General features: G+C 51.9%; 7 protein-coding genes across 7 annotated transcripts; 5 read left to right on the forward strand and 2 right to left on the reverse strand.

Moving 5' to 3' along the window:
- Positions 1–1294: 1294 nt before the first annotated feature.
- BO97DRAFT_200835 (uncharacterized protein) lies at positions 1295–2203 on the forward strand. Its single transcript, XM_025690527.1, has one exon. The coding sequence runs from the start codon at positions 1603–1605 to the stop codon at positions 2059–2061; it is 459 nt and encodes a 152-aa protein (XP_025547745.1). The 5' UTR covers positions 1295–1602; the 3' UTR covers positions 2062–2203.
- Positions 2204–10274: 8071 nt separating this feature from the next.
- Positions 10275–14116, forward strand: BO97DRAFT_353792 (uncharacterized protein; the record flags this gene model as incomplete). The annotated part of the gene is made up of 5 exons (XM_025692066.1): positions 10275–10349; positions 11354–11597; positions 11660–12721; positions 13084–13803; positions 13920–14116. The coding sequence occupies 5 exons, from the start codon at positions 10275–10277 to the stop codon at positions 14114–14116; spliced, it is 2298 nt and encodes a 765-aa protein (XP_025547746.1).
- Positions 14117–15680: 1564 nt separating this feature from the next.
- Positions 15681–18127, forward strand: bgt3 (putative cell wall glucanase). The gene is made up of 2 exons (XM_025690529.1): positions 15681–17826; positions 17875–18127. The coding sequence occupies exons 1-2, from the start codon at positions 15878–15880 to the stop codon at positions 18017–18019; spliced, it is 2094 nt and encodes a 697-aa protein (XP_025547747.1). The 5' UTR covers positions 15681–15877; the 3' UTR covers positions 18020–18127.
- A 309-nt stretch (positions 18128–18436) lies between these two features.
- BO97DRAFT_480537 (SRR1 family protein) lies at positions 18437–19690 on the reverse strand (the record flags this gene model as incomplete). The annotated part of the gene is made up of 2 exons (XM_025700762.1): positions 18437–18897; positions 19120–19690. The coding sequence occupies 2 exons, from the start codon at positions 19688–19690 to the stop codon at positions 18437–18439; spliced, it is 1032 nt and encodes a 343-aa protein (XP_025547748.1).
- An 837-nt stretch (positions 19691–20527) lies between these two features.
- On the forward strand, positions 20528–21245 carry BO97DRAFT_446079 (TMEM14 family protein). Its single transcript, XM_025698612.1, has 3 exons — positions 20528–20632; positions 20705–20797; positions 20860–21245. The coding sequence occupies exons 1-3, from the start codon at positions 20596–20598 to the stop codon at positions 21054–21056; spliced, it is 327 nt and encodes a 108-aa protein (XP_025547749.1). The 5' UTR covers positions 20528–20595; the 3' UTR covers positions 21057–21245.
- Positions 21246–21680: 435 nt separating this feature from the next.
- BO97DRAFT_201444 (transcription factor domain-containing protein) lies at positions 21681–23712 on the forward strand. The gene is made up of 6 exons (XM_025690530.1): positions 21681–21715; positions 21795–21889; positions 21943–22016; positions 22076–22575; positions 22648–23366; positions 23427–23712. Exons 2-6 carry the CDS (start codon positions 21885–21887, stop codon positions 23671–23673), a joined length of 1545 nt encoding a protein of 514 aa, XP_025547750.1. The 5' UTR covers positions 21681–21715; positions 21795–21884; the 3' UTR covers positions 23674–23712.
- On the reverse strand, positions 23625–25118 carry BO97DRAFT_472963 (alpha/beta fold hydrolase). The gene has a single exon (XM_025700195.1). The coding sequence runs from the start codon at positions 24937–24939 to the stop codon at positions 23752–23754; it is 1188 nt and encodes a 395-aa protein (XP_025547751.1). The 5' UTR covers positions 24940–25118; the 3' UTR covers positions 23625–23751.
- Between the last annotated feature and the right edge of the window lie 236 nt (positions 25119–25354).

The following is a 25354-nucleotide window of genomic DNA, read 5'->3' on the forward strand; positions in this document are numbered from 1 at the left end:
CCCAGTCCACCCTGGCAAGTTGCAACGGATACTAAGGATTAAACCTTGGTCGAACCGCCAGCCACACACAGAAAGGAAATTAGGACCGACAACGCCCTATGCACCTAGTCATGTATGTTCCATGTGGGATGGTCCGCTGTCAGACCGGGGAGGGGAGGGGAGGAAAATAAAGAGGGCGTGAAGGGGGGGAATTTCCATGGATGTCTGTCTGTCTTTCTTTGCAAGAGGAGCGAGAGGGGGTGGTCGGTTTACGTATGTAAAGTAACGGTTAAAACGGGATCTCTAACCGTCAAATGGACTAGCAAGAGAGAGAGAGAGAGAGAGAGAGAGAGAGAGAGTCTGGGCCCGTGACATCCTTCTTTTCTAGTTCGCACTTGGGATCGGGGTAATTAAGTGGAGGGAGAGTGTGGGTTGGGCTAGCAGGCCTCGGACGGTTAACTTCATCTTGTTTGGTTGACATTGAGAGACAGTAGAGTGGATGAAAAGACAGGTAGGAATCGGCGATGGCTCACCATCCACAATTGGAGAACGAGACTCCATTTCCGCGGCGGATGGTGGGGCCGCACAGCCGGTCACTGCCACTAAACTACGAGAACGCCGTCTTAGGGCTCGGCCGGGCTTTCAAACGGCCCAAGGGGTTGCCATGTAGACAGGTCTTGACATGTCGTCTTCATCATGGTTGTCAAGACATAAGAAGAATCCCCGGAACAATAAGAATGGCAGGGAAAAAAAAAAAGAAGAATATGGACCGTATATCGTATCGGTAGAAGCTGAATGGAAGCAGAGGAACGCCCAAATAGGTAGGTCGAAAGCGATGAAAGACAAGGAATGATGACCACTTACGTATCCTCCCTTCCCCTCAATTTAACCTGGAGATTAGTTCACAAACAACGACCCTTCTTCTCCCATCAAAATCATGACGAACATCCCACAGCGGGATTAATCTCGAATCACAGTGCTCGGTTGGAAGCCAGCAGAATAGGCAACTAACCTAGGGATGACGGTCGAGAAACAGCCCTGCAACGGCAATAATCAATAGCAAACAAAGCAGCAAACCTATTCTTCGGATTTGAGCCGGTTTCGTGGACGCAGAATCATGTCCGGACGAAGCTGTAGCCACCACCTGCCCCCCTCCAATCCTGTTCGCAGTTCGCACACTCACCACACCCACACTAAACCTTCGCCGGTTGACCGGGCACGGCGTCCGGACGAGTCCGACTCCGATGAGGGCCAGTCTCGCTAGACTACCTTCAAGGTTAACTTATCCAAGCCCCGTAAGCTAGTCTCACGATGATTGGGCCCCCGTCATCGACAAGCAGGTTGACCTTTCTGCCTACTGATAATCCTCCGATGATCAATGGCACTACCCGGACTGAATCGGCTCCAGTGCGGAGAACAATCCCACCCTCCCGTGGAAGCAGGCAGTTTGGCGTCTGGCTTGGTCCCTGGCACGCAAAGGGTATTCCGTACAATGTCCATCATTCTACCAGAATTGCCTTCTACAGCCAGCCAGGTTTAGTTTGCGATCCGTCGGGGAGGGAGGGGAGAGAGGCTTAAGTGATGTGGCGCATTCGGGCAATAATCGGCCCCTGATGGTCTAGAATGACCCGGTTGGGAGTCTGCTTGCTGGCTGATGTATGGTGGTTGTGGGCGTCGGTTGCCCGTTCCTATCCACGGAAATCTGGGTGGTTTTTTTTTCCAAGTCTCGAGTCGAACCTGCCGCTGAGTCAGGGGATCGTAACGTGCGCGACACGACATCAACAAAGAGATGCGCGTAAGCTTAGTCATCAAACCAAAAGTAGATTCATGGTCGAGCAGTTGCTTCTCCAGGTTAGAAGCGCATTTGGTCAATGGGATCTGTCATTTCAAGCAGTGCGAGTCAAGCGGGACCGGCCCAGGACACTTGATGGCCCTATACCATGTTTGTATAGGGCACGTTCACTTTTTTTTTTTCGCGGCCCTTCCCATGGAAAATGGGGCCGCAGGTATGGAGAATCGACGGAGCCGATCCGGCCGAAGTCGAGACTCGAGCTCTCAGTTGCTGGCAGCTGCAAGAATTAGAAAGACAGACCAGAGCGGAGCTCCAGCGGGAGAAGCCTTCGGTGCCTAGATCGCGATCCACGCGCAAATCTTGTCGGAAAGTATCGGCCCTGTCGAAGCTAAGCAAGCAGCGGCAGTAATGCTGCTGCTGCTTGCTGCTAATCTGGCGACGTTTAGGTTGAGTCGGAAAAATAACTCAGTCCAACACAACAACAGCCTTTCCCTCCCTCCCCCACACCTCTTCCTTCTTTACCCCCACGGAATTTAACTTTGAATATGGTGGTGGTTGCATTCGGGGAGATTAGACATCCGCCATGGGCTCATGAACCATGAACCATTCCCACCACCCGCATCCCACTCCCCCCAAAAGCCCCGTCATTCATCCATGGTCCGCGTTTTCCCTCCCCGTGATTTGAAATCAACAGCAAAGAAAGAAAAGTGAAGTAAACACGATCGGCACGAGATTGCCGAACGGCAAGGTACCAGGTGAGAATCAAATATTCTCCACCCAGGGTGGAGGAAGACCTTCATTTAGGTGAGGTGTCTTTGTTTTCTTGTCCCCTTTTTAGAAACCCGAAAACGGCGAGCACAGCTGCGGCAAGACTACGGCAACTCAGTCGACGACGACAATTTCTAGCCTCTAGGGCTGGTCATAGTCTCCTGCCAAGGAATATAAGCCGATCAAGATTGCATTCATCCCAGTCGAAAAATCCCGGTTCTCCATGGGGGAGATATGGTCATGGATGAATGGGGAGGGAGGTGGTTGTTAGTTTGTTAGTGCTCCATCGCTGAACAAGACATGGTGTGGGTTTGGCTGACTGACAATCGCGGGAAAGCCGTCCGGAAGGGAAGGAGGGGGGAGAGGTGGGAAGGTATCATGGCCGTACTGTATGTACAGTACAATACTATACATACATACGAACATACATACATACATAGCGATTAGTGGGATCTTGTCTCACTATGGATGGATGACGGGTCTGGATGGCTTTAGCTACAGCAATTGATTGCTGCCCCCAACGGTTAGAAAGCCAGTCAGACCAATGAATAAATCGAATTGACACCGGAGATGTAGTGGTCTGAGAAGCTATTCTACATCCAGCTAGTGTTCGTAAGAAGTGACGCTGCGATGATGATTATCTAGTCTAGTCTACTCTACCCTAAGGGAACGGCCTCGACGGAGGCTATCACAGACTACTACTAGCCTGTGGAGACGCAACTGCGGGGCAAATGCCAGTGGCTGGCCCCGGTTGAAGCCAGGCCAATATGTTCTGTCCATTCCATGAAGTGCTGGTCGCTCGTCGCCGGCCTTACCAGAGCTGATCAACAGACCAAGTCAAGCAGCCGAGAGGAGGAAAACAGGGAAGATGATAAACGCACTCTGAACTCTGTTTGAGAGACAAAGAAGGTACCGGCATCTAATTCATAAGACAGCTGACTGCACCCGACAGCTTTGCCCCGGTACTTGAAGCGAGCCGGATGATCCCTCGAGGTTCGGCCAGTGGACAGATGGACTCGCACTACTCTAACCTCATTCCCACTAGACTTTTCGATGTAATTGATGGGTGAGACAGGGATTCCGCCTTAGTATGGCTGTTTAATGCAGCGGCCAACGTGATGTGCATGCCTCCCCCAGCCGCCGATCACTGCCCTGAACCAAGCTACCAGGGTTGATCAGAGGCACGACGAAGGGAAATGAAACAGTGACGGTAGTCTAGAGAAAAGGAAAACAAAGAAAAGGAAAACCAAGGGAAGCTAATCCGGGCCCACCTTGATTTGCAACCGCAGCGGCTACTGCGACCGTTTTCTTAGGATGCATGTACGATCGTCTCTCTTACCTGTTCTCGGTTGGCAGACTCGACAGAGAGCAAAGAGGGGAAGAGCGGAGTGGTTAACACCCGGAATACGAGTCATGGACAGCAAAAAGCTGTCTCCGATTGCACCGTTCATCAATGCCTCAAAATTTCATCCATTAGTATCCCCAACCACTGGATGGCCATGAGAGTGTGGGCGGAGACGCCGAAGGGTCGCATCACCTGCCCTTTCGGAAAAAAAAAAAAAAAAAAAAAAAAAAACCTCCTGCTTGAATTGGAGCTCCTAAACAATAACAAACAGGAACTGATTAACTAGGGCAGGGACAGCCATTTGAGTCAATTAGCGTACTGTAGTCAGTAGGTTGACTGGCCGGTCTCTAAGAAGCTCAACCCCTGGGGAATCTCAATTTTAGTAACGGTCCCGCTGCATCAGCATCATCAACAATCCTAGTGTCGCTTGCTAGATCCGAAATCTAAGGACTGGATCCGCCGGGGCAGTCGATCTGGGTGGAATCCAAGGGACTCGCCAGGCCAGCTTCTGAGCGAGGTTCGGCTGATCCGCCCAGGGGTTTTCTGCTGGCTTGGAGTTTGGACACCTCGCCGGAAGCGGAAGCAGAGCCCCCCGTCGTTTGGTTCAGAAGAGTGGCTCCTGGTCTCTGCTCTAGCGAGCTTGATGTCGTTGCTGCTCCGCTTTCCCCTGTCACTTTATGCGTAGGTGTTAGTTTCAGTTGTTTGAAACCTCCCTAGCCACTCAATCTCGTAACCTCTAACAAGTCGACGCCAGTCTCCTGGAGGCAGGACTGGCTAAGAAAAACCAGGTTTGTTTATTCGCACGCGACAGGCGGTCACGCTAAGGAATCCCGAGCATTTGATCAGGTAAGTCAAACGATAGTTCAAGGTAAAGTTCAGTTCGTTCGCAGGCCGACCGCTGTACCGTATGGATCATTGGCGAAAAGCTAAACGGCATCGCATAGGGTGTCCGTCTCCTCCTTGACAGACAGCTGCAGTTACCTATCGATGCCTGGCCTCCATATCCACTTAGTCCAGCAAACTTCGACCGAAGGGCACCTCACCTGGTCCCATAAATATCATGCTAGCGACTAACCGCCAGCAACTAGTCGGTACTGGTAGTCCGCGCGCTGGGCCGGCCACCAACCACTGCTAATTTCCACCAATGTAATCGACACGCCTGATCGTTTGGGGACACGGCCTCTCCGCAATCTTCCGTACGGGGTTGAGCAGGTCACTTTTCTCGCCTTTGGCCTGAGTAGAGATGTAAAGGGCTGCGAATATAGTCATCCCGGCAGACAACGAACCAGGGAAGAGTCGGGACAGAGGGCCATCTATAAGATCGGATGATAATCAAAAGGGGCGGGAGAAGGGCTGAAAGATAAAGTAAAACAGCAGCAGCACTGACTGGCGTATCTCTCGGGGGCTGTATGTCTCGCGGAGCGGTACTGTATACAGACTGTATTCGTTCTGTAACATATGGTTCCGACATGACCTCGGTTCCGTGTCCCCTAAAGCATTTGTGCACCAAAGCTTCTGTTCATGGTTGCCCCTCTTCTGATGCTCTTTTGCGGCGAGTCTGGGCTTTCAGGTTTTTCGATATAGCGTAGATAATGACTCAGGGGAAGCGAAAAGACAGAAAAGAGCTCTTCTGAACCAATGATGCTTGGTGTGATGTATCTGCCGGAAGAAACAATTATCAAGAGGGAGGTGGGAAAGAAGAAAGCTGGAGGGAAGCTAGAGCTATACTAGCTAATAGTGAAGAATCAAGAAACCGGCCGGGGGCGGCAAGCGACCGGGGCAAGCCATGGCACTTTGGACGCCGTCTCAAACACCCTGCATCGATCACAGTCTGGCATGCCAATGGCAATCTCAACAAAGTCTGACACCGTTGCTTGCGTTTGCGTTCAGGCTAAGAACTCCACCCGCCCGCGAGCATGCCATACACATGGCCTCCCTGAGGATGTGATACTTTCGGAGACTCGACCTCTCAAATTCGGGAGCCAGTCATGCGGAAAACAGAATGCCTCGATCACAACGAGTCTACTAGCGCTGTAGAAAACACCTACTACTTTCAGCTTCTCTCTGTCTGATATCTCTCTCACCTAGAGAAGAACTGTCTGTGAGTCTGTGATATTGTAGTCTCCAGATGAGCACTGACACTGGGGATGCTCCACGGCCCCAGTCAATCAACAACAACTGCGCGGACCTGGTGAGGCACTCGAACAGAAAGAGCTAGTCCTGCATACAAACCATTTAAGGTGTAGTTCGCGACAACGATCTCAAGCCATCGGACAAAAGGAAATCCATATGCGTAGCATAGTACAAGCGATGCTCACCCACTGAGTGCGTGGCGCATATGTTGTGAATGGCTGGTCGAAGAGCACAGCATGGGTTGAACAGCGGTTGGCTTATCATCCGAGACAAAAGGTTAGTTATGACGAGCCCTGACATACATATGTACCGACAGGCTTAAGTGGAATCGATGCACGAGGAATGTTCCTACGGAGCCTGGCTTGGCTCAAAGGGGCAAAGCAGAGCATCGACAACCAGAGAAAGCCAGTTAAGTCTTCCCCGCCCCACTGCTTCGTTTCAGTTTATCATTGAGAAGCACTCGACCATCGGTAGGGGCCGTAGAAGCGTTCGACCTGGGCTTCAAAGCATGCCCTTTCTCCCCTGACCCACGCCAAGCCCCACTTCCGATGAAGCTATAGTCTGATTGTGCGGAAGCCCGGTGGAGCCAAGCCACAGTCTTTGACAGGGCGTCAGGGCCAACTTTCACATCTGTAAAGGGCGTCTGGGGCGATTGACGGGAATCTGGTGAGTGGGTAGATCTAGACAGTTGATGACTGACCCGTGTGATCCTATAAGCCCATCCCTCTTTAATTAGATGTGAACAAGTCTTGGCTTCGAGAAGGACTCGATCCTTTCCGGGAAGGTTCACCTCTTCCCTCGAATTATTGACTAGGTAAGCAGAAGTTAAGGCATGATGCAGAAAGCTAGCTGCCGGGCAGCGGCAGGATCAGGAGCCCACCGAAATGGCAATGATTGATCAGCCGCTTTTCAGTCTCTGGGCTGGGGTTACACAGTCAATCACCTTGCTGGCCCTCTCGGGAAGCGATCGCGGCGGCAGCGAGGAAGTGATGATTGATGAAGTAGTCTTTAGACTTATGAAAGTGGTATGAGAGAATGAATCAAGTTCATTTGACCTGCTCACCGGTGGAGGGTGAACCTGGAGGCTGTCTGATTTTTCTGTAAATGACTTGGTGGTTAAGTGATACTGTGAGCGATGACGGCATTCATTCGCAATACATTAAGCAGTTTCATCCTAGGCCTGAACTCAACGGGATCTGGTCCGTATCCCCTTCTGTGGAGGGTTAGATGATCTTGACTGATGGATGGAAGAAGGCTACTAGTAAGGAGTGGGTGGGATTGAAAGATGTGGTGGTGTGGCGCTTGGAGGGAACTTGAAGTGAGCACAAGGCTGACAGCAGCAAGTCAGATCGGCAGTTTTCTTACCGGAGTGTAACCAGATCGTGGCGGGTCGCGTATGGCGGTATTTCTGTCTCTGGCCTGGCTGTCCCGTGAACCGAACGAGGCCGTAAAGATTGTTAGTCAAGAAAAAATAAATTAATAAATAAAAGAAAATCAGAAAGCTCAGAAATCAAGAAATCAAAAATCAAGAATCAGAGGAAGCAAAGAAGTGATGGGGCTAAGACAATCAATCAATCAGTTCTGAGGGATTAAAATCGAACTGCTGATGCAGGTGTGATTCTCTTATTTTAGTCCAGGAAGTAGGCCATTTTTAACCACCCCCCCAACCACCACCAAGCAGCTACTGTGCAATTCCCTCCGTACATATCTGGACGATCTCATCGAGGCATCGAGGCAACAAAGTGGAGGCAGGCTGTCAGGGCACTGGCCTGGCCACTCCTCAAGGAATATTGCCGGTGTCTATCAACTGCAATTCGGCTTTCCCCTGGACTGTCCAGGTGCGTAAGACATAAGTCTCTGACCTGAGGCCCCACTGGTGCTGCGCTATAGACTTTTGACCAGGCTTTTCTGAAGTCCTGATAGACAAGGAAAAAGAAGGATGAATGGAAAATGGTACTCTGTACAATATGGCAGGTGTGCTGTACTGACTGTACAGTACCTAGCATTTACCAGACTAAAACCAAAATCAACGGCTACTGTATCGTGCCTAATCCTCCCGCCGCCAATCTTCTTCCCATCGTTGTTCATTCCAGACCAGCCAATTCTTGCCTCCATCGCAAACCTAAATGACTACCTTACCTGAGGTGGGGATCGCAGCCCAAACATGCCAATGGGGGATTTTTCAACCCATCTTCTCTGGGTTCTCCTGGGAGGAATCCTCCGGCTCTGGTCAAAGTTGACTGACCTACAGTACAATCCCGAATCGGAAAGATGGAGGCAACACTGAACGAAACAGATTGAATCCTCGATGAAAATCGAATGATAGATAGGTTGTTTGGCCAGCACGATCTATCACAGACACAACGATACTCACCCTCTAGACAGACCCACACCCACCGAACCTTACTCCCATGGCCCCTCCCCATGCGTGTCTGCGGCGTGGGAATAATAATAGACAGTTCTTACTCACTTAGCTGCAGGTTCTCTGACAGAGCTCATTTAAGGAGGACCAGAATGACAAGCAATTCCAGACCTGACTAGATTGCAGTAAGCATTTAAGTCTGTATCATCGGTTCGAGGGGACTTTTCTGTCGGCACAGGTTTAATTGCCAGCCCATAGTTAGTTTATACTTACGTAGGAATTGTCGTTGGCACACTCAATCAATACTCGACTATCCAACAAACAAATAATCTAGGGTAAACGGTAACGTTCTCTGAGCGGCTCATACATCCGGTCTTCTCTTGGACTGTTCTTGTCCTAGTCGAAAGGGCTCTAGAGGATTCAAATGCATTGAAATCTGCGATCATTTCGGGTTTTGCATCGGATGCCGATTTCTTCATTGCTGGGCCTTGCTGGTCCTTTGTTCCGTCTTTGTTCGACCTTTTTCCGTATTCGAGTTCAATGCTTCTTTAGATTCTGCGCTATTTGCCCAGTGTCAAGTACAGTTGCAGGAGTTCCTCCTTTGCATCCCCATCACGCCATCCGCCTACCCACTTCAATAGGATTACTTTTCCTATCAAACAAACATCGAACCCCAAAAAGGTTGTTCGAGGACTAAGTGCAAGTCCAACAGCCTGTCTTAACTGGAAAAGGTTTTCCTTCTTTCTTTCCCTTCTGCCCCTCTCTTTTTCTTGCTTTTCCCATACAGTGCACTGGTCCGATCCTTTTTCTTCCTGTGATTCCGTTAGTGTCGCTGCAGGTTGTGTGCTATGCCTTGAAGGCGTTTGAAGATCGATGTTATCTGCCACGACCAGAATTTAACTCGTTCGTTGATGCTGGCCTGGTAGAAATTCTATCTCATACTTGCGATTGTCGCAATTGCTTGTGGCCAATCTGTCCTGCGTCCATCCTGGTCAATATTACACCACCTTCCCGCTAGTAACAAGCTCGCTCTGATATCTCCACTAACCACCAAATCCCTCTAACGCTGTCCTGCCCTCCATCGCTGCTGTTTTTGATTGCCCTTTTTCTGTTTTTAATTTTAATGTCGCAGGGTATTATTTTGATCGTTTATTTTTCTTCAATCTTCTTATTTCCTTTTTTTTTTTCTTTTTCCTCAAACGTCCCCTCTTCTCCCCTCCCCCTCTCCCTTCATCTTTGTTTTCTCTTTTCCCAAAGATCTTAGTTTGTATTCCATTCCTATTGCGGGAAAGTTGTTGATTGGGAACCTCCTAGCTGTGGTGCTGAAGGATGGGTCTCTTGCGCAGCTAAATAAACGACCCTGGACCCTCCACATTACACTCGCACTCGCATCGCACCGTTAAACTCAGCCCAGGCCTTTGCTTTCTCATCTTCCCACTGACAATTTACCCACCCCCCTCCCCTTCACTTCCCTTCCCCTCCCTCCCCCCCAGTCCAGAGCCACACAGACCATCGAGCCACTACCGTTACTTGCCTTACCCTTCAGCCTCTCTTTAACTTTGGTGGTTTTTACCTGTTCGTCTTTTCCTAGTCAAGATATCCTTCCCGCAAACCGTTGTGGTGCTCGTTCCCTTCCTTTCCCTCCCTCTCTCCATTCATTTACTTCCTTCATCCTCCCATCGGAACTCGACGTGGAAAAATAAAACCTTGTTCGATGTCTTCTTGACTTCTATTTTCTCTATATCATTCTTTACTATTACAAGAAATACAAAGCAAGAACGAAAAAGTCAATACAAGAAGGAAATCAACAAAGGAAAGGAACTGCCTGCGACGACTCAGCACCCGAACGCCCAGACAAGGAAGACATCTACTCCTGAGGCCATTTGAGGTCAGTCATGACCGGCATGGTTCAGACTGACCTGGCTCATCCTCCCGCACCTAAATTCAAAGACGAGCCTGCAGAGGATCCCGTGAGTGCACTCTCTATCTCTTCGTTCATTGCCTTATACTGTGAATTGATTCTCCCTTGCTCTGTCATGTTTCTGTGTTTTACTTGTTCCATATCTTCCCTTGTCATCGCGGTCCTCTTATAGCTTTGTGGCTTGGCCTTTTTTCAAGGGCAACCCAGTCTTGCGCACATGATTCCTCCTAGGAGGCACCTGGTCGAAACTGGCAATATCAACCCCGACCATAGCCCGACAAGCAGACTTGTCATTGTGTCTCACAATCCCTCTCACGACAAGAAGCAAAAATTGTTGTCGGCCAAAGCCTGATGAATTCTGTTGTGCGTTGATCGCGACTGGCCACTCCATCGTGGCAAAAGCTCCAAATCTTTCGCAGCCTCAATCCTTTACTCCACATGCCAATGGTTCTAGGCTGCATCACAAAAGCTTTCTGGAGTATGTTATTGACGCCCATGCATGCGTGGCTTCTGGAGAGTTCTTGGTGAAGCCGCAGATGGCCAAAGCTGAAGTCCCCCGCCTGCCTGAATTCCCATTGAAGATCCCGAGATGCTTCCCGATGTCACACTGGGTGCAATTCTGTCTTTCTGCTATGCGGAATGGCTCGAGGGGCATCTTTATGTGCCTGCCAGTGACCAAGAGACCGATGTGCTTACGGAGGCAAGGAAAATGCAACCAGTGTATTGGACCAGTTTGGTGCTCTTGGGATATGATTGTAGTCCATGGCGGGAAAGTTATGGACTTGTCCTCATTGCTTGAGGGACACAGAGCTTGGCTCTTTCCTTAGATGCTGCCCTTATCTCTCCCACAATTCTTCAAAGTTCCTGAACTGGGTTCTTGTTTCTATACACGGTTTTCTTACTTTACGTCCCCTAGATTTGCACTGGGCAGGGGGTGATCTCTGATAATGACGTTTTTTTTTTTTGCTCCTGACGCATCAAAACTCTTTACGCTGGGACAATATCGTCCACGCCATTGATTAGTGTTTAGGCTAACAAGTTGCTCCCTTCAAGCTTCGACATCAAGGCACGCAACACCCCCATCTTCAGCATCCCAGACCCACAACCCTCATACAACCTCCAAAACACCCGGGTTCTCCCCACCAGCCACCGACTACCTTGCCTTCCGCGTCTTACACTTCTCACACATTATCGAACGGTGTTCTGCATCATCCCTACGCGCACACCCAGGAACAATCGTATTACACGCCACATTCTTATACGACAGCCAGTGCACCGAGTCAGTACCCCTCGAGCGGTGAGTGTACAGCGTTAGCTTTTGACTACATTTTCAGAAGTGACGACTGATCTTCGATATAGGACCCCCCGAAATCATGGCGACCGCCGCGCAAATGCAGAGGCCATATCCTCCGATCTATCACACCCCTCAATCCAGTTCACCGGCATCGGTAGCGTCGCAGACCCACGAGCCGCATAGCAGGAACATCTACACGCAATCGCCGCAGATGACGTCTCAGATCTACGGTTATCAACCCTATTCGCCGATGAACCCAGTTCAGCCCTCACCTTACGGTCCCAATGCATCGCCTCAGCAGCATCCACTCACAACCCAGTCATTGATGATGCCACACCAAACCAGCACCGCACAGTTGCCTCACCATTCCACCCAAACCCCAAGCGGTGCAATCGCCAGCAGCCCCACCACAGCAGTCCAGCAACCGACCCCTCCTCAGAGAACGATGTTGAACCCACCGCACCCCGCTACAACTGCTGCACCAATTTCAGCTAGCGCCGTTCATCACCCGAGCTCAAACGTAGGGGCAAGCTCCAGTGCAGCACCGGGTCCAATCCCTGCGACAACTCCTCTCGTTGTTAGACAGGATAGCAATGGAGTCCAGTGGATTGCTTTCGAGTATTCTCGGGATCGGGTGAAGATGGAATATACTATCCGCTGCGACGTGGAATCGGTGAGCGTGGACAACCTAAGCCAGGAATTCAAGACCGAAAATTGTGTGTATCCTCGCGCATGCTGCAGCAAGGATCAGTATCGAGGAAATCGTTTGGTGTACGAGACAGAATGCAATGCCGTTGGCTGGGCTTTGGCCGAGCTTAACCCTGCATTAAGGTGCAAGCGCGGTTTGATCCAACGAGCCGTGGACAGCTGGAGGAATAGCAACCAAGATCCACGGCTTCGAAGTCGCCGTGTCCGAAGGATGGCTAAGATGAACAGAAGACAGGGGCACCCAGCACAGCCGCCCCCACACATGGCACCCTCGACGCCAGTTGCTCCGGGTATCCCAGCCGCCAGCATGGCTGCCCCGGCTCCACGCCCAAGCCTGGGACCTTTAACCATGGGGCCCCCGCAGCTACATCATCACCATGCCCAGCCCGATGGAGGTGCAGGCCACGAGGAAGTCAGCGGTATGTACCACCACCACGTATGAAGTACTTCTTTCCGCACCTCTGTTCCGAGGCCGATAGCAGTCTCCTTCTCTTATCTTGTTGCGTTATGCAACCTCGCGTCGAGTCTACTGGACAGGATTACCACGACTTGGCCGAAGACGGGTCCTCCCTAAATAATGCATTTTGTATCCTATGTATTTCTATGTGCTGCTTATTTTCGGCTCTTGTCATTCTTCATACCCAATTTGCCTTGTCTGTCTGTCTGTCTGTATATGTGTGTGTGTTCCAGGCCCACTGAATCTGTTTTGCTTTCTCCTCATTCACAGCACGCTGCATGCTTGCGTAGGCTAATTTCATAATTGCCATACTGTCCTGATTAGGTCCCCCTGGATTTCCGAACGGGCTCCACCGTCCACCTATCTCAGACCATGGGCCGCCTAGCCAGTCTCCGACCGATCTTCGCAGCGCTCAGGTGTTCCATGGGTTTCACTCCTACCCGACAGCGGGGAGTATTGGCGGCGGACCGCGAGGCCCCTCGATACCACCGTTGCTACGGGAGAGTGGCATAGGGTCCCTGGGGCGACCCCCGACTGTGGCCACTGCTAGCCGTGTGGAAGAGTTGGAGGACGAGGAGGATGAGCAAAACCCCAGCAATGATGCCCTCTTTGGCACTCCTCCCGGGGGCAAACCTCGCAAGTTCATACTCGTGGACGACACCCAGCGGGGTGCCCGCGTTCGGGTCAAAGTTTCCTTGGACTTGGTCGACATGGATGAGATTCCTGACTCCTATCGGAGGACGAATTCAGTGTTTCCCCGGACCTATTTTCCTGTTCAGATGCGAAGTCCTCGCGCTTCGGTTGTGCCTGGCAACCGATTCATCAAGGACCGCTCCGAGCTGGATGACGAAGATGACGAAATGCCGACCGCGGGAAGAGTGATGGTTCCCGTTCCTCAGATCGACGGTGAGACCGATGTCGCGGTACCTCGGCTGTCCCGAGGTCGACGACGGAAGGAGGTGCTCCTCAATGACCTGGCCTACCGAATAAGCTGGAGCCAGAGCCGAGTCTTCGCAGGACGGATGATGTTTCTGCAGCGGTCCCGTACGTGTCTCTCCTGCGACGTTCGACCCTGTTGATGAGGCGCCATCGCCCCCAGACGTCACCCTGTTGTTGAATGACCGTATTCATGCAAGTGCTAACGCTGTTTGGGTTGATAGTGGATGCATACCGCAACAAGATGCGCGCCGCGATGTTGGCGGAGGGCCAAGAACCCTCGGCGATCCCGCAGCACTTTGAGACGCGGGCGGGCAAACGACGCTTTCTCGAGCGCAAACGAAGAGTTACCCCAGCCCGCGATGCTACGGCCCATACTCTATCCGCCGCCCGGCGTAGTGCCGAAGAAGTTGAAGCTTGAATGTTCGACATGGTTCAACCATCGAACAACAACGAGGTCTCTGTTCTCAGCGGCCTCCCCGTTACGAATTTCCTTTTCTCTCCCTTCATCCACGCCCTTTCTTATGTGACATGACGCCTTTACTGGTCCCTCCCGGCGCGTGTGCCATCTTTCTCTTCATACCTTTCTTTTGTGTTTTTGTTGTTGGAGACATCTATGAATGAGCTCTCCACCGCGGGTCATCATGATGTGCCCCATGTTGTAGATATTGGGCTGGAATGAGGACATGACGGTAGGGCAAAAGTCTGGCGGTTCTCGTGAGATCTGGTGTTGAAACAGGTAATGGGCGGGACTTCTTTCTGTGTGTCTAAGTATATTCGAGATGATTTGCATTTATATTCCAACTGCGACGATTGATGATGAGGTTACGGGCCACCCTGGACGCGCAGGCGCTGCACGAGCAACCGAGACGACATTTATGACCCCGGGGTTGGTTTTTGGAACGAGGGTTCTGAGAGCGTGGCTGTTTCCTGTGGACTATGTTTCGCATGTATCCTGTATGTACGATTCGCCCACTGCGCTGGAGGAAGGTAGGGCGCCATTGTACTTGATTGAGTACTCTGTTGTGCCAATGCATGATTCTGCGTGTTGTTGCACTATTGTCATTCCGAGGAGAGTGTGTGTTCAAGTTTCCTGGGCAGGTCTGAGACAAGTCGGGCCGCTTGCTGGGTTGCTGACAAGGCCATGTTTTGGGGGTTGGTTCTACATTTGTACGTATTGCATGGAATAGGACAGGCTCCTTCAGAGACTCAAAGACTAAGGGAGAAACTTCATGTCTGCTAGTGAGCAAGATACCAGTAGTAGCATAAGGTGATTGATAGATTGTGTGATCAGGATTGAAGAGAGTGGCCGCAATCAGGAATGCTCGATCGGGACTAGTGACAGACGGACTCACGGACAGACCCTGGGGAAACTCAACTAAACCTGATTCGGCCAGGGTGGGGGCCACCCATGGACCCTGGAGTTCTTCTGGACGGCCGCTTGCAACCAACGTTGTCGGGGTCACCAGCCGCCCACCACTTCAGTTCTATTATTATGCTTCCTCCCCATTACCGCATGCATCGTTGTTTTCTCTTGTTGTCTTTCGTCCAGGGAAGACGCATGCTTCTTCTTTTACTTCTTCTTTCCGGCTTGGTTCCGCCAGTTTCATCCATCCCTTCCAATGTCTTTCACATTCACATTGGTAAGTGGAGTATTCCCCATCCGCTGTCTCTTCTTCCCCCTCCCCCTCACCTCATCCATCTGAGACATCCCGCCTTCCATTCCTCGCTACTAGATACGCTTTCGTATGCATGCTTACAGTTCCTCCTCCCCAACTGACCGTTAATTGCCATTTAGGTTTCATGAAATCGTATCACTGCCACCTTCCACTGTTTGTCACCACCACTGTTCCTAGCACTCTCCCGAGGTCACTTGCGAGCCAGAACCGTGGTTCCCACTCACCCGTCGCAACGGTTCTCGTTTCAGTCGCTGCCTCGCTTTCAAGATTGACTTCCTCCCATCCTCCTGCTCCCTCGTTCCTGCCTGATCCTGCTGCTATTTCCAGGACTCCCGCCAAACCGTGCCTCCCGCATTGCCTTGTTTAGAGCTGCGGTCCTTTGTTCCCCCATATATCTCTGGCATCTCCTGCATCTATCTTTATCTTATCTAGGTTTTTCGGTCTCATTCCCTAGGAAGACATCCAGCGCCATCTTGGCGTGACCAGTCGTTTCTTTCACAACCATGTCCGGTCTGAACCGGGTATTTAGTTACAGCGAGGGCGATGACGGGTCGGTACTCGCAGATTCGCGGCAAGGTCCACCGCCAGAAGAGGGGCGTCTCATGGATAGCAGGGACTACAGCGACACGGACGTAAACCGGACCGCCGCCTTGAACCAAAGATACAGCCAGTCGTACCATGACGGGGTCCTGGAGACGGTGCCGGAAGGTCGGAGCTTGGAGCACACGCGCACTCAATTCACCGCAACGCCAGGGATGGACAATATGGGGCCGTCGACCGTGGGGGGAGGCATCAGTGGTATCGCCCTTGGCGTTGCCAATACCCATGACCGCCAGAGTGGAGTTGACGCTTTCAGGGAAACAGCCGGGCCATTGTACAATATCCCCGCAGAACGAGACTATCACACCACCGGCGCCGAGAACCCCTACGTCCCTGCACCACCGCCCCATGCCAAGGGAACCGTCTACGCCAGCTCGGAAACCCCGCGGCCGCGTGACTCCTATGGCTCGAATGTCGCCCTGGGCGCCGCCGGTGCCGCCGTCGGGCAGTCAACCCCGGGGACCACTCCGTCCCAAAACAGTTTCCAGGATAGTCCCTATCAAGGCGTGGGCGCATTCAGTGAGGGACCGTACCAACGACAGTCGGTGTATTCGACGCAAAATTACCCGCTCACGTTTAATCCCGATGAGATCGCGGACGATGGGGACGATGGGTTTGTCAATGTTGCGCCGAAGGGAGTACCGCCGTCGAGTGATCACAGCTTTAACGGAGCAGCAGGGGCTTCTGCTGTCGGTGGTGCCGCTGCAGGTGGGGTCATCGGTGGTTTACGGGGGTTGTTTGGGGGGAACAAAAAAGCTAGTCCAGCGTATGGACCGGTCCCTGGCCCAGGTTTGGAAGCAGCCGAAAAGGGACAGAGAGCCGGCTCGATAGCAGGAGCGAGCCGACGCAAGCGCGCATGGATTGTGGGACTCGTTCTCGCGTTCATCATTGTGGGTGCCATTGTCGGGGGAGCGGTTGGCGGCACACTGGGCCATCGCGATAGCGAGACTTCGGCTTCGGCTTCTGCTGACGGCTCAGGCAGTTCCTCGGACGATTCGTCGGACTCGCCTGATGGTCTCCTTAACAAGGATTCTTCGGAGATCAAGGCTCTAATGAATAACAAAAATTTGCACAAGGTCTTTCCGGGAATGGATTATACGCCATGGGGAGTGCAGTACCCGCTCTGCTTGAAGTACCCTCCTTCCCAGAACAATGTCACACGTGATCTCGCAGTACTCTCGCAATTGACCAACACGATCCGATTATATGGCACAGATTGCAACCAGACGGAAATGGTCCTGACTGCTATCGACCGCCTGGAGTTAACCAACATGAAGCTTTGGCTGGGAGTGTGGATCGACAGCAACCAAACAACCAGCGAGCGCCAAGTCAATCGGCTGTACGACATCATCGACAACTCAAACAACACGTCTATTTTCAAAGGCGCTATCATCGGTAACGAGGCTCTCTATCGAGCAGGTCCGGACATTGCCACTGCCCAGAAGACATTAATCAGCTACATGACCGACGTTAAGGACCACTTCAAGCAACATAGTATCGATCTGCCGGTGGGAACGTCGGACCTAGGCGACAACTGGAACACGGAGTTGGTCGACGCCGCGGATTTCGTCATGTCCAACATCCATCCGTTCTTCGGTGGTGTCCAGATCTCCGAGGCCGCCAGCTGGACGTGGAGTTTCTGGCAAAACCACGATGCTCCGCTGACGGCAGGCACCAACAAGCAACAGATCATATCTGAGGTGGGTTGGCCTAGTGGCGGAGGAAATGATTGTGGAGATGGCGACAACTGTCAGAGCGACACGCAGGGTGCGGTAGCAGGCATCGACGAGATGAATCAGTTCTTGGCGGACTGGGTATGTCAGGCTCTGGCGAATGGGACTGAGTATTTCTGGTAGGTCTGGCGTCTGGCTCATTTGGCATCGTGTCTAATGGATTACAGGTTCGAGGCCTTCGATGAGCCTTGGAAGGTTCAGTACAACACGCCAGGCGAAGAGTGGGAGGACAAATGGGGGCTCATGGATTCGGCTCGCAAGTTGAAACCGGGCCTGGAAATTCCCGACTGTGGCGGCAAAACCGCTGCATAAGAGCCACGCCCTTCACCTTTTACTGTCTAGTAAGTCCTGACAAGCGTCACGGACTTTTCGATGTATACATGAATCTCCGACATACACCTTGTTTGACGATACACGGATTATGGCTTGTTTTGATCTTTTTGCGGTGTTTGTTCCCTGATTATCTTGTTGGACCGATGTGAGGGTGTCTGTGCTGTCTTTGGCTGTCGAGGATAGGTCGGACTGGCATGTTGCTCCATGTTATGCTGGGGGCGTTATTGAGAGTGTCTGTATATAATTTGTTGATAGTGATGATGGTCTTAAGCCATCGAAGAATACTTGCAAATATCATCTATATGCGATGCTGGAGTCAGCTGGGCCTCGCTGTATTCTTAGGAGGTATACTGTATGTTCGAGTCGCGACCCTGTCGCCCAACCCCACTGACTCAGTCACTCCTCAACTCCATGATCATGATCATCAGTCCGGGGATAATAAACCCTCATCCCCCAAAACGCCTCCTTCATCTCCTCAAACCTCGGTAACCGCACCGACTCGGTGGCTGTCACAAACCGAGCAATGTCCCCAGAAGAAGAAGACTCCATTGTCTCCTCCAAGGGTCCCCCCACCACGCACGCCGGCTTCTGCGCCAGCAACAACTCGAGATGCGTCTTCTCTGCTCCCGGACAGAACAGGAGCGATCCGCCGGCCTCCACTTTCTCGAATCCCGTTGGGTGCTCTACGACGGTGATTCCGAGTGTTGTTAGGAGGGAGCGGTCGAGCTCGTTGAAGACGGGGTCTTGGGCGTAGATTGGAAGGGGTGCTTTTCCGGGGATTGGTTCATGTTCTTGTTCTGGTTTTTGTGTGGGGGTTGGGGTCGTTGTGGTGGCGTCTTGGGCTGTGGTGTTTGGGGCTGTAGATGTGGTGGTTTGTTAGTCTCCCTTTCTATTCTTTTCAATTCTCTCTTGCGAGGGGGTGTCCTTGGATGGATAGAAATTAGTCTGATATGGGAGGGGCCAGGGGGGGGTGCAGCGGGGGAGGGGAGGCTCCAGCGACCTAAATGACCAGGGGTCACTCCCACGATAGTATATCCAGAGGAATAGGATTCACGATGAAAAGGAAACAGGATAAATACCAAAACACTCAACCACACTCATCAGCGCGCACAGCTGATACAGCGAGACACTCCGACGATCCACCCATCCTCCGCGGAGGAATCCGCTCGGACTACCCAGGCCGATGCAGATTATATTTGTGATTCTTGGGGTTCCCTGTCTGTGTGATAATGTTGATCCCGAGGAGGATGTAGTATCTGGTTGTCCTTCACGCTGTTGTGCTACCTCCCTTCGAACCGTCCCCCTCAACGTCGCGGCCGTCTCCGAAGCAATCCATTTCTCGAAATGGGCGCGGTATTGCGTTTGCAGGGCGGGTAGGGTCAGTGATTTGGGGGCTTCGGCGGGTTGGAGGAGGGGGTTTGGGTTTGGGATTTCCGTGTTTTTGGTGTTGTTGCTGTTGCTGTTGCTGTTGTTGTTGATCTTGGGTGGAGGGGTAGGGGTATCGGAGGGTTGTGGTGGGTGGTGTTGGCGGCGTGCTCGGTGCGCGTTGCCGGTTGTTGTGACGTGCGTCCAGCCGGTTTCGTCGGTGATTTGGGTGCGTTTGCTTGCGCTGGAGCTTGGGGGTTTCTTTTTGCGGTTCGTGTGTGGCATTTTTTTCTTTTGTCTTGTCTTGGGATTTGGGATTGGATTGGATTTGGGGGAGGAGGATTTGCTGGCTGGGAAAAAAATTGGAGATGCGCTTGCGGTGCGGGGCGGGATGTGGGGGTGATTGTGATTGTGATTGTGATTGTGATTGACTGGGTTGGTGGGGGTGTACGAGTATAAAGTTCCCTTGTGCTTGCTTGCTTGGAGCTGAAGTTCAGTGTTCCTGTAATCTACTCAGATTGAAAAGTCATTGGCTTGATTAAGGGTTGAGATCGGGATCTATTCATATGTTTTATGCTTAATTGACTTTCTTTCGGTGACTGGTAGATGCCTGTGCTGGTTTGCCATGCCGCATTGATCTCGGGTTTATTCTTTCCCCGCGGGTCGTCATGCTCTCCGATGGGACCTTGCAGTTAGTTGGAGCTTCACCCACTGGTCCCTATTTGGGTTCCAGATAGATTAGAGATAAAGCCCAAATAACTTTTCCATTGTTCTCGTTATCGCTGATTGCTCGCATGAGACGCAGTGGACGCACCCCGCCGGCCCTCTGGGTCCATCTTCTAGAAGCTCGAAGGCTCACCTGCGAACTGATGGTACAGGCCGTGGTGGTAAAGAAGCTCTCTTGGTGCCTTTGAGCTAATATGTTAGATTTCTTTTAAAGATATATTAAGTTATTGCCTACTCCAGAATTTCTTGAGGTCTGACCGCTTAGTAATCGGAGCCTTCACCTTCACTCTCCACACAGACTAACCAACTGGGGCTAGTCTACCGGAACTCCGGACTAACCTGAATGATAAACTGGAATCGCATGATGCTTAAATGGATGGATGAACAATCCTTTCACCGTCAACAAACCAGCATTTGCGCGCTCTACCTCACTATACCTTCTTCATCTCGAACCATTCGTCAACATGGCTGAACACCCCTCTTTCACGCTCGCTGCTCTCCGTAAGCACTCCACCTAGGCTCAACAGGGATGTCTACAATAGGTGTATCCGCCTACTAATACTCCCCAAAAAGTACCCGTCGGAGGTATCGCAGGATACATGCGCACAGGCTCTACTCCTTCCCTGATCGCCGGTGTTGGTCTGGGTCTATCTTACGGATTCTCAGGTAAGTAAGCAAGAAAACGCCGCAATGGATTTCCCCAGGGCTAGGACTGACTCTACTCCCAGGCTATCTGATCAAGGAAAATAAGGACTACGGCACGGAGCTTGCCCTGGGAAACAGCATCGTCCTGCTGGGTTCTGCGATCCCTCGGATCATCAAGACTCGGGCCAAGGCCCCGATGCCCCTGGTTCTCGGTGTCACCGGTCTGTTGGCTTCGTTCTACTACCAGAAGAAGGTCCGGGAGTTTCGGTTCGGTGTCTAAGTGCGAGGTCTGGCTGAGGAAAGGTGGCTTCTTGAAATTACGGGATTGTGAAGGCGCCTGTTGGCGCCTAGTGTATTTTTATCGAGATTGAGATGTACGTTCTGTATTCTACGATATTGTTTTAGTACGCGTCTGCGACTAGGTCGAAAGTCAACTTGATGTATGATTACCGGCAATTATTACTTCGAGAGGCATATCCTAGTAAAGCACATCCCTAGATGGTGAGGTTTGTGATTCTGGTCAAATTGATTAGTAAGCGCATCTCCTTATCAAGATACGGGTGTCTGCAAGTTTATTCTTGAGCTTCATGTAGATATGGCCATGGCGCTGTCTGGAGTCGAGAATATCGAACAACTTGAAGTCGTGAAAGTGGTTGAGTCAGGCTTAGATAAGTGGCAGGCGGGAAGCCGAATTTTCGGGATTTCACCCGTCTTTATCAACTCGTATCAACAACGCGCGACGAATCCATCTATCAGCTTCGTCTCGTCCACAGCGTGACACCTTACCGTTATTTTTCGACCTCTTGCAAATGGCGAGAAATCCCACTCGGGCTAGTGCTCGATCTAAAGCAACTGCGTCGCGATCTAAAGTGGCCCGACGCAGAGCATGCGATTCATGCTACAAGAAAAAGGTCCGCTTTATCAATACTCTTCTCAAACGTCCGTGACGAGCTTGCATTTGTCCGCTGCTATGCTCTTCGTGTAGCGATCACTGTTCTCGGGTCTGACGCTTCTTTAGATAAAATGTGATGCAGAATCCCCGCAGTGCAATTGGTGCCTGCACCACAATCTTGCGTGCACATACACTAGGCTTGTTCCTAGGACGAATATGAGGTATGTTGAGGAGCAATTCCGTCAATCTCCACAATGGTCTCATCTGTCTCCAGAAGTGTTCGCAGCACACGCGAGTCGGAGGAGGTCGCAGAATCACCGCCGATATTTATCCACCCTGCTCATAGCAGTCAGTAGTCCCCTACCCCCGAGATCAGAACCCTAAGTTATAAGCTAAATAAAACCCAGATACGCCAGCACGGGGCACTTTGGCCATGGCGTATCTTGATGGGACCTACATGACAGCCGAGGAAGAACGAAATTGGATTGAAGCCTGCACCGGCGAAACTGTCGACAACGCCAAACTCTACGCAATTGAGCTTCCATGGTCAAACACCGCCCACGGCTTCAGGTCACACCCTCCATCGTCAGCACTTCCGCCTCGACCCACGGTTGAGAAGTATGTCGACGTGTACTGTTCATCATTCCAGAGTCGGGTATTTCCCGTGATAAGCAAGACCCTCTTCACAGAGACCCTGGATCTTGCCTATGGAACGGAGGATGCTTTTGGTGCAGAGAGTGCCAAATCCTGCGTCTATGCGTTGCTATCAGTGGTATTCCTGTTCGGGCTCAATGACAATCTGGTCGAAGCCCACGATTGTGAGGCCTATGCCCTTGCCGCTCAGAACTCCATGCCTAGTCTGATTCAAGAGATGACTCTCAGCGGTCTGCAGTCTATCATCATGCTTGTAAGCGAGCTTTTTCTTCTTCCATGAGACGCACTTATCGCCCGTCTCGATCCCCACTGACCATTCACTCAGATTCAGCATCAATATTTCTTAGGTGACTTGCAAGCTGCAGCGGTGTCCGTCTCCATAGCCAGTCGCCTTCTATTCAAGCTTGGTGCTCACGTAGCATCACCGTCTGACAGCCATTATCACAAAAGTGTACCAGAACATCACCTGCGCGATCTGTTCTGGTTATGCTACTCATTCGACAAGGACATTTGCCTGAGGACCGGCCAGCCACCGTGCATCAATGATACCCACTGTGATCTCACTCTACCCGTGGATTACGCGCAGATGCAAGACGCCAACCTGCAACGGGAAACAGTATCAAACACCGACGACACAGTGCCTCTTTTCCCCTTCGACCTGCGCCTCTCGATGATCAAATCGGACGTCTACCAGGCTCTCTATTCGGCAAATACCGCGAGGAAATCGGCTCCTGACATCCTGTCGAGTATTCGGAGTCTGGACCAGGAACTGGAACAATGGAGGCTGAGCTTGCATCCGGATATCCGGCCCCCCTTGTCTTTCAACCAGGAAACGCCCGTCAGTTCGGGGTTGAACACACAGGCGATCATGTTGCGACTTGCCTACTATCACTGCGTAGCCATTATTCACCAAGCTATTGAGAGGTGTCGTGGTGGTCAGCCGAGGGAGATTGTCTCCAGTACTATGCTGGTCAACGGTGCCAATCAGTCGACGCTTTCGTTCCTCGAGACCGCATTGCCTGTTCTCGCAGGGGAGTGCTTCTGGTGAGTTCTTATGTTCGGTGTCTGTGTGAGAAAGGAAACGGATGCTGATGTCCCCTATAGGGTCGCCATATTCTATGCAGTCACTGCAGTCCTGGCGCTATTCCGCAATGTCCTGAAGAATCCTCTCGGGCCCCGCCTCATGACCACTCTACGGGGTGTGCCCAAACTGATGCAGAAGTTCCCCATCCGAACACCTACCCTGAGCGTCATCATCCATATGCAATTCTTGAATAACTTCACCACCGAACTTGTGCGACTCGGTGCTTGTGCGGTGTCCAAGGCTCGGCAGGACGCACGTGGTCCGTAGCTCCAAGCATGGGACCGAACCCTCTCAGATAATACTAACTACCGGCTATCTTCACTTCACGCCGGCTTGATCAAATAATTACAGACTATCAACCAGCCGCAAAACAGCCTGCGCCACCTCCTTCGGACTCTCCTGCGGCGCCCAATGTCCCACACCATCAAGCAGAACCATCTCGCGAAAATCACCACACACCGTCCCATCCTTCATCTTCTCCAGCGCCCCCGGCTCCTGATAAATGCCCCAATCAAGCTTCCCCGACACAAACGAGCAAGGCACATCGATCTTCCTACCCGCGAAAACCTCAGTGTCCCACGTATACCTCCCACCCTCAGCCGTCCGCACGCGGTACCAATTCAAGGCGCCCTGGAACCCGGTCCGACGAAACTCCTCCACATATACCGCAAGCTCCTCATCAGACAGCCACTCACGCGACGCACGCAGCCCATCCTCCGTTTCCTCACGCATATGCAACTCCACCGCCTCCGGCATCGTCGCGTCGACCGGCATAACATAGTAATACGGCATCTGCACGAGCTCGTCGGCACACCAACCCGCCAACACACGCGGCCGATTCCCACTCCACCGCCCACTCTTCAAATGGAAGTATCCGCGCAGGAACCCATGCAGCCCGCCACCACCCTCTGGACCAGAGCCATGGAGCATATCCTCGCTCGCTGAGGGAGTGGAATAGTACCACTTGTAGTGCTTGCGGCCGCGCGCCCGCAGCGCCGAGTGGACGTCTTCTTTCCCTGCCCCAGCACCCCCATCCCCATCCCCGACATCCCTAACATCCCCGGAACCCAGCATCCCCCCAAAAGGATGACTGAGCAACACAACCGAGCGAAACAAATCCGGCCTCGCCACCCCACACATCGCAGCCGTCACCGCCCCACAATCATGTCCCACGACGCATCGCACAGAGGTATACCCCAGCGCAAACACCAGAAGCACAATATCCCGCACCAGTGCCGTCGCGCTGAACGCGTGTAGGTCTTCTGTGGCTGTCTCCCAGCCCGTCGTGCGCCCAAACCCGCGTTGGTCGGGGGCGACAGCGTGGTAGCCTTGTTCGGCGAGGAGTGGGAGGACTCTTCGCCATGAGAAGGAGAGTTCGGGGAAGCCGTGGAGGAGGAGGATGAGTGGGCGGGTTTTTTGATTTGATGTTGGATTTGGGGCGCCGGCTTCCAGAATGTGGGTTTTTAAGGAGCGGGTTTTTATGATTCTTGAGGTTATGGTCTTGGGGAGAGGGAGGGGCTTTGGTGGTTCCATTTTGGGAGGGTCTTGGGTGAGTTGGAGTGGCTCGGTGGGATTATGTTGGTGAGGTTCTGGTGTCAGGTGCGGTGCTATTGATGATGATCTTTGGGTTTTTGTTTTGGGGGTTTATGAGTAGAGCGGATGATTGGATTATAAGGTTCATATATAAGTTGATGGTTTGTTGTTAATGGTCATAGTTGGGTGTTGATGATGCAATTCCTGTCAAGCGGGGCATTTCCTGATTGAGAAGGTACAGTACAGTACTGTTATCTGCAGTGCCCGTCCCATGCAGGTGCCTGTTCAAGCCCACTTGATACTGGCACTGAGTGCTCTACTTTGCCCTTCAATGAGCAGAACTGCTGAGCAGACGCCGTCAATTACTGTATGTACAGAGCAGCTCCAGAAAGTCGATCATTATGAATTAATCCAA

Source organism: Aspergillus homomorphus (genome assembly GCF_003184865.1).
Source record: "Aspergillus homomorphus CBS 101889 unplaced genomic scaffold BO97scaffold_46, whole genome shotgun sequence".
Taxonomy (NCBI): domain Eukaryota; kingdom Fungi; phylum Ascomycota; class Eurotiomycetes; order Eurotiales; family Aspergillaceae; genus Aspergillus; species Aspergillus homomorphus.

Excerpts from the sequence above, each read along its gene's own strand:
- bgt3 (XM_025690529.1), top strand. The coding sequence starts at position 15,878 with ATGTCCGGTCTGAACCGGGTATTTAGTTACAGCGAGGGCGATGACGGG. Across the intron at positions 17,827-17,874 it reads AATGGGACTGAGTATTTCTG|GTTCGAGGCCTTCGATGAGC; the intron begins GTAGGTCTGGCG and ends AATGGATTACAG.
- BO97DRAFT_446079 (XM_025698612.1), top strand. The coding sequence starts at position 20,596 with ATGGCTGAACACCCCTCTTTCACGCTCGCTGCTCTCC. Across the intron at positions 20,633-20,704 it reads TTTCACGCTCGCTGCTCTCC|TACCCGTCGGAGGTATCGCA; the intron begins GTAAGCACTCCA and ends CTCCCCAAAAAG. Across the intron at positions 20,798-20,859 it reads TCTATCTTACGGATTCTCAG|GCTATCTGATCAAGGAAAAT; the intron begins GTAAGTAAGCAA and ends CTCTACTCCCAG.
- BO97DRAFT_200835 (XM_025690527.1), top strand. The coding sequence starts at position 1,603 with ATGACCCGGTTGGGAGTCTGCTTGCTGGCTGATGTATGGTGGTTGTGG.
- BO97DRAFT_472963 (XM_025700195.1), bottom strand. The coding sequence starts at position 24,939 with ATGGAACCACCAAAGCCCCTCCCTCTCCCCAAGACCATAACCTCAAGA.
- BO97DRAFT_201444 (XM_025690530.1), top strand. Across the intron at positions 22,576-22,647 it reads TGCAGTCTATCATCATGCTT|ATTCAGCATCAATATTTCTT; the intron begins GTAAGCGAGCTT and ends CCATTCACTCAG. Across the intron at positions 23,367-23,426 it reads CTCGCAGGGGAGTGCTTCTG|GGTCGCCATATTCTATGCAG; the intron begins GTGAGTTCTTAT and ends TGTCCCCTATAG.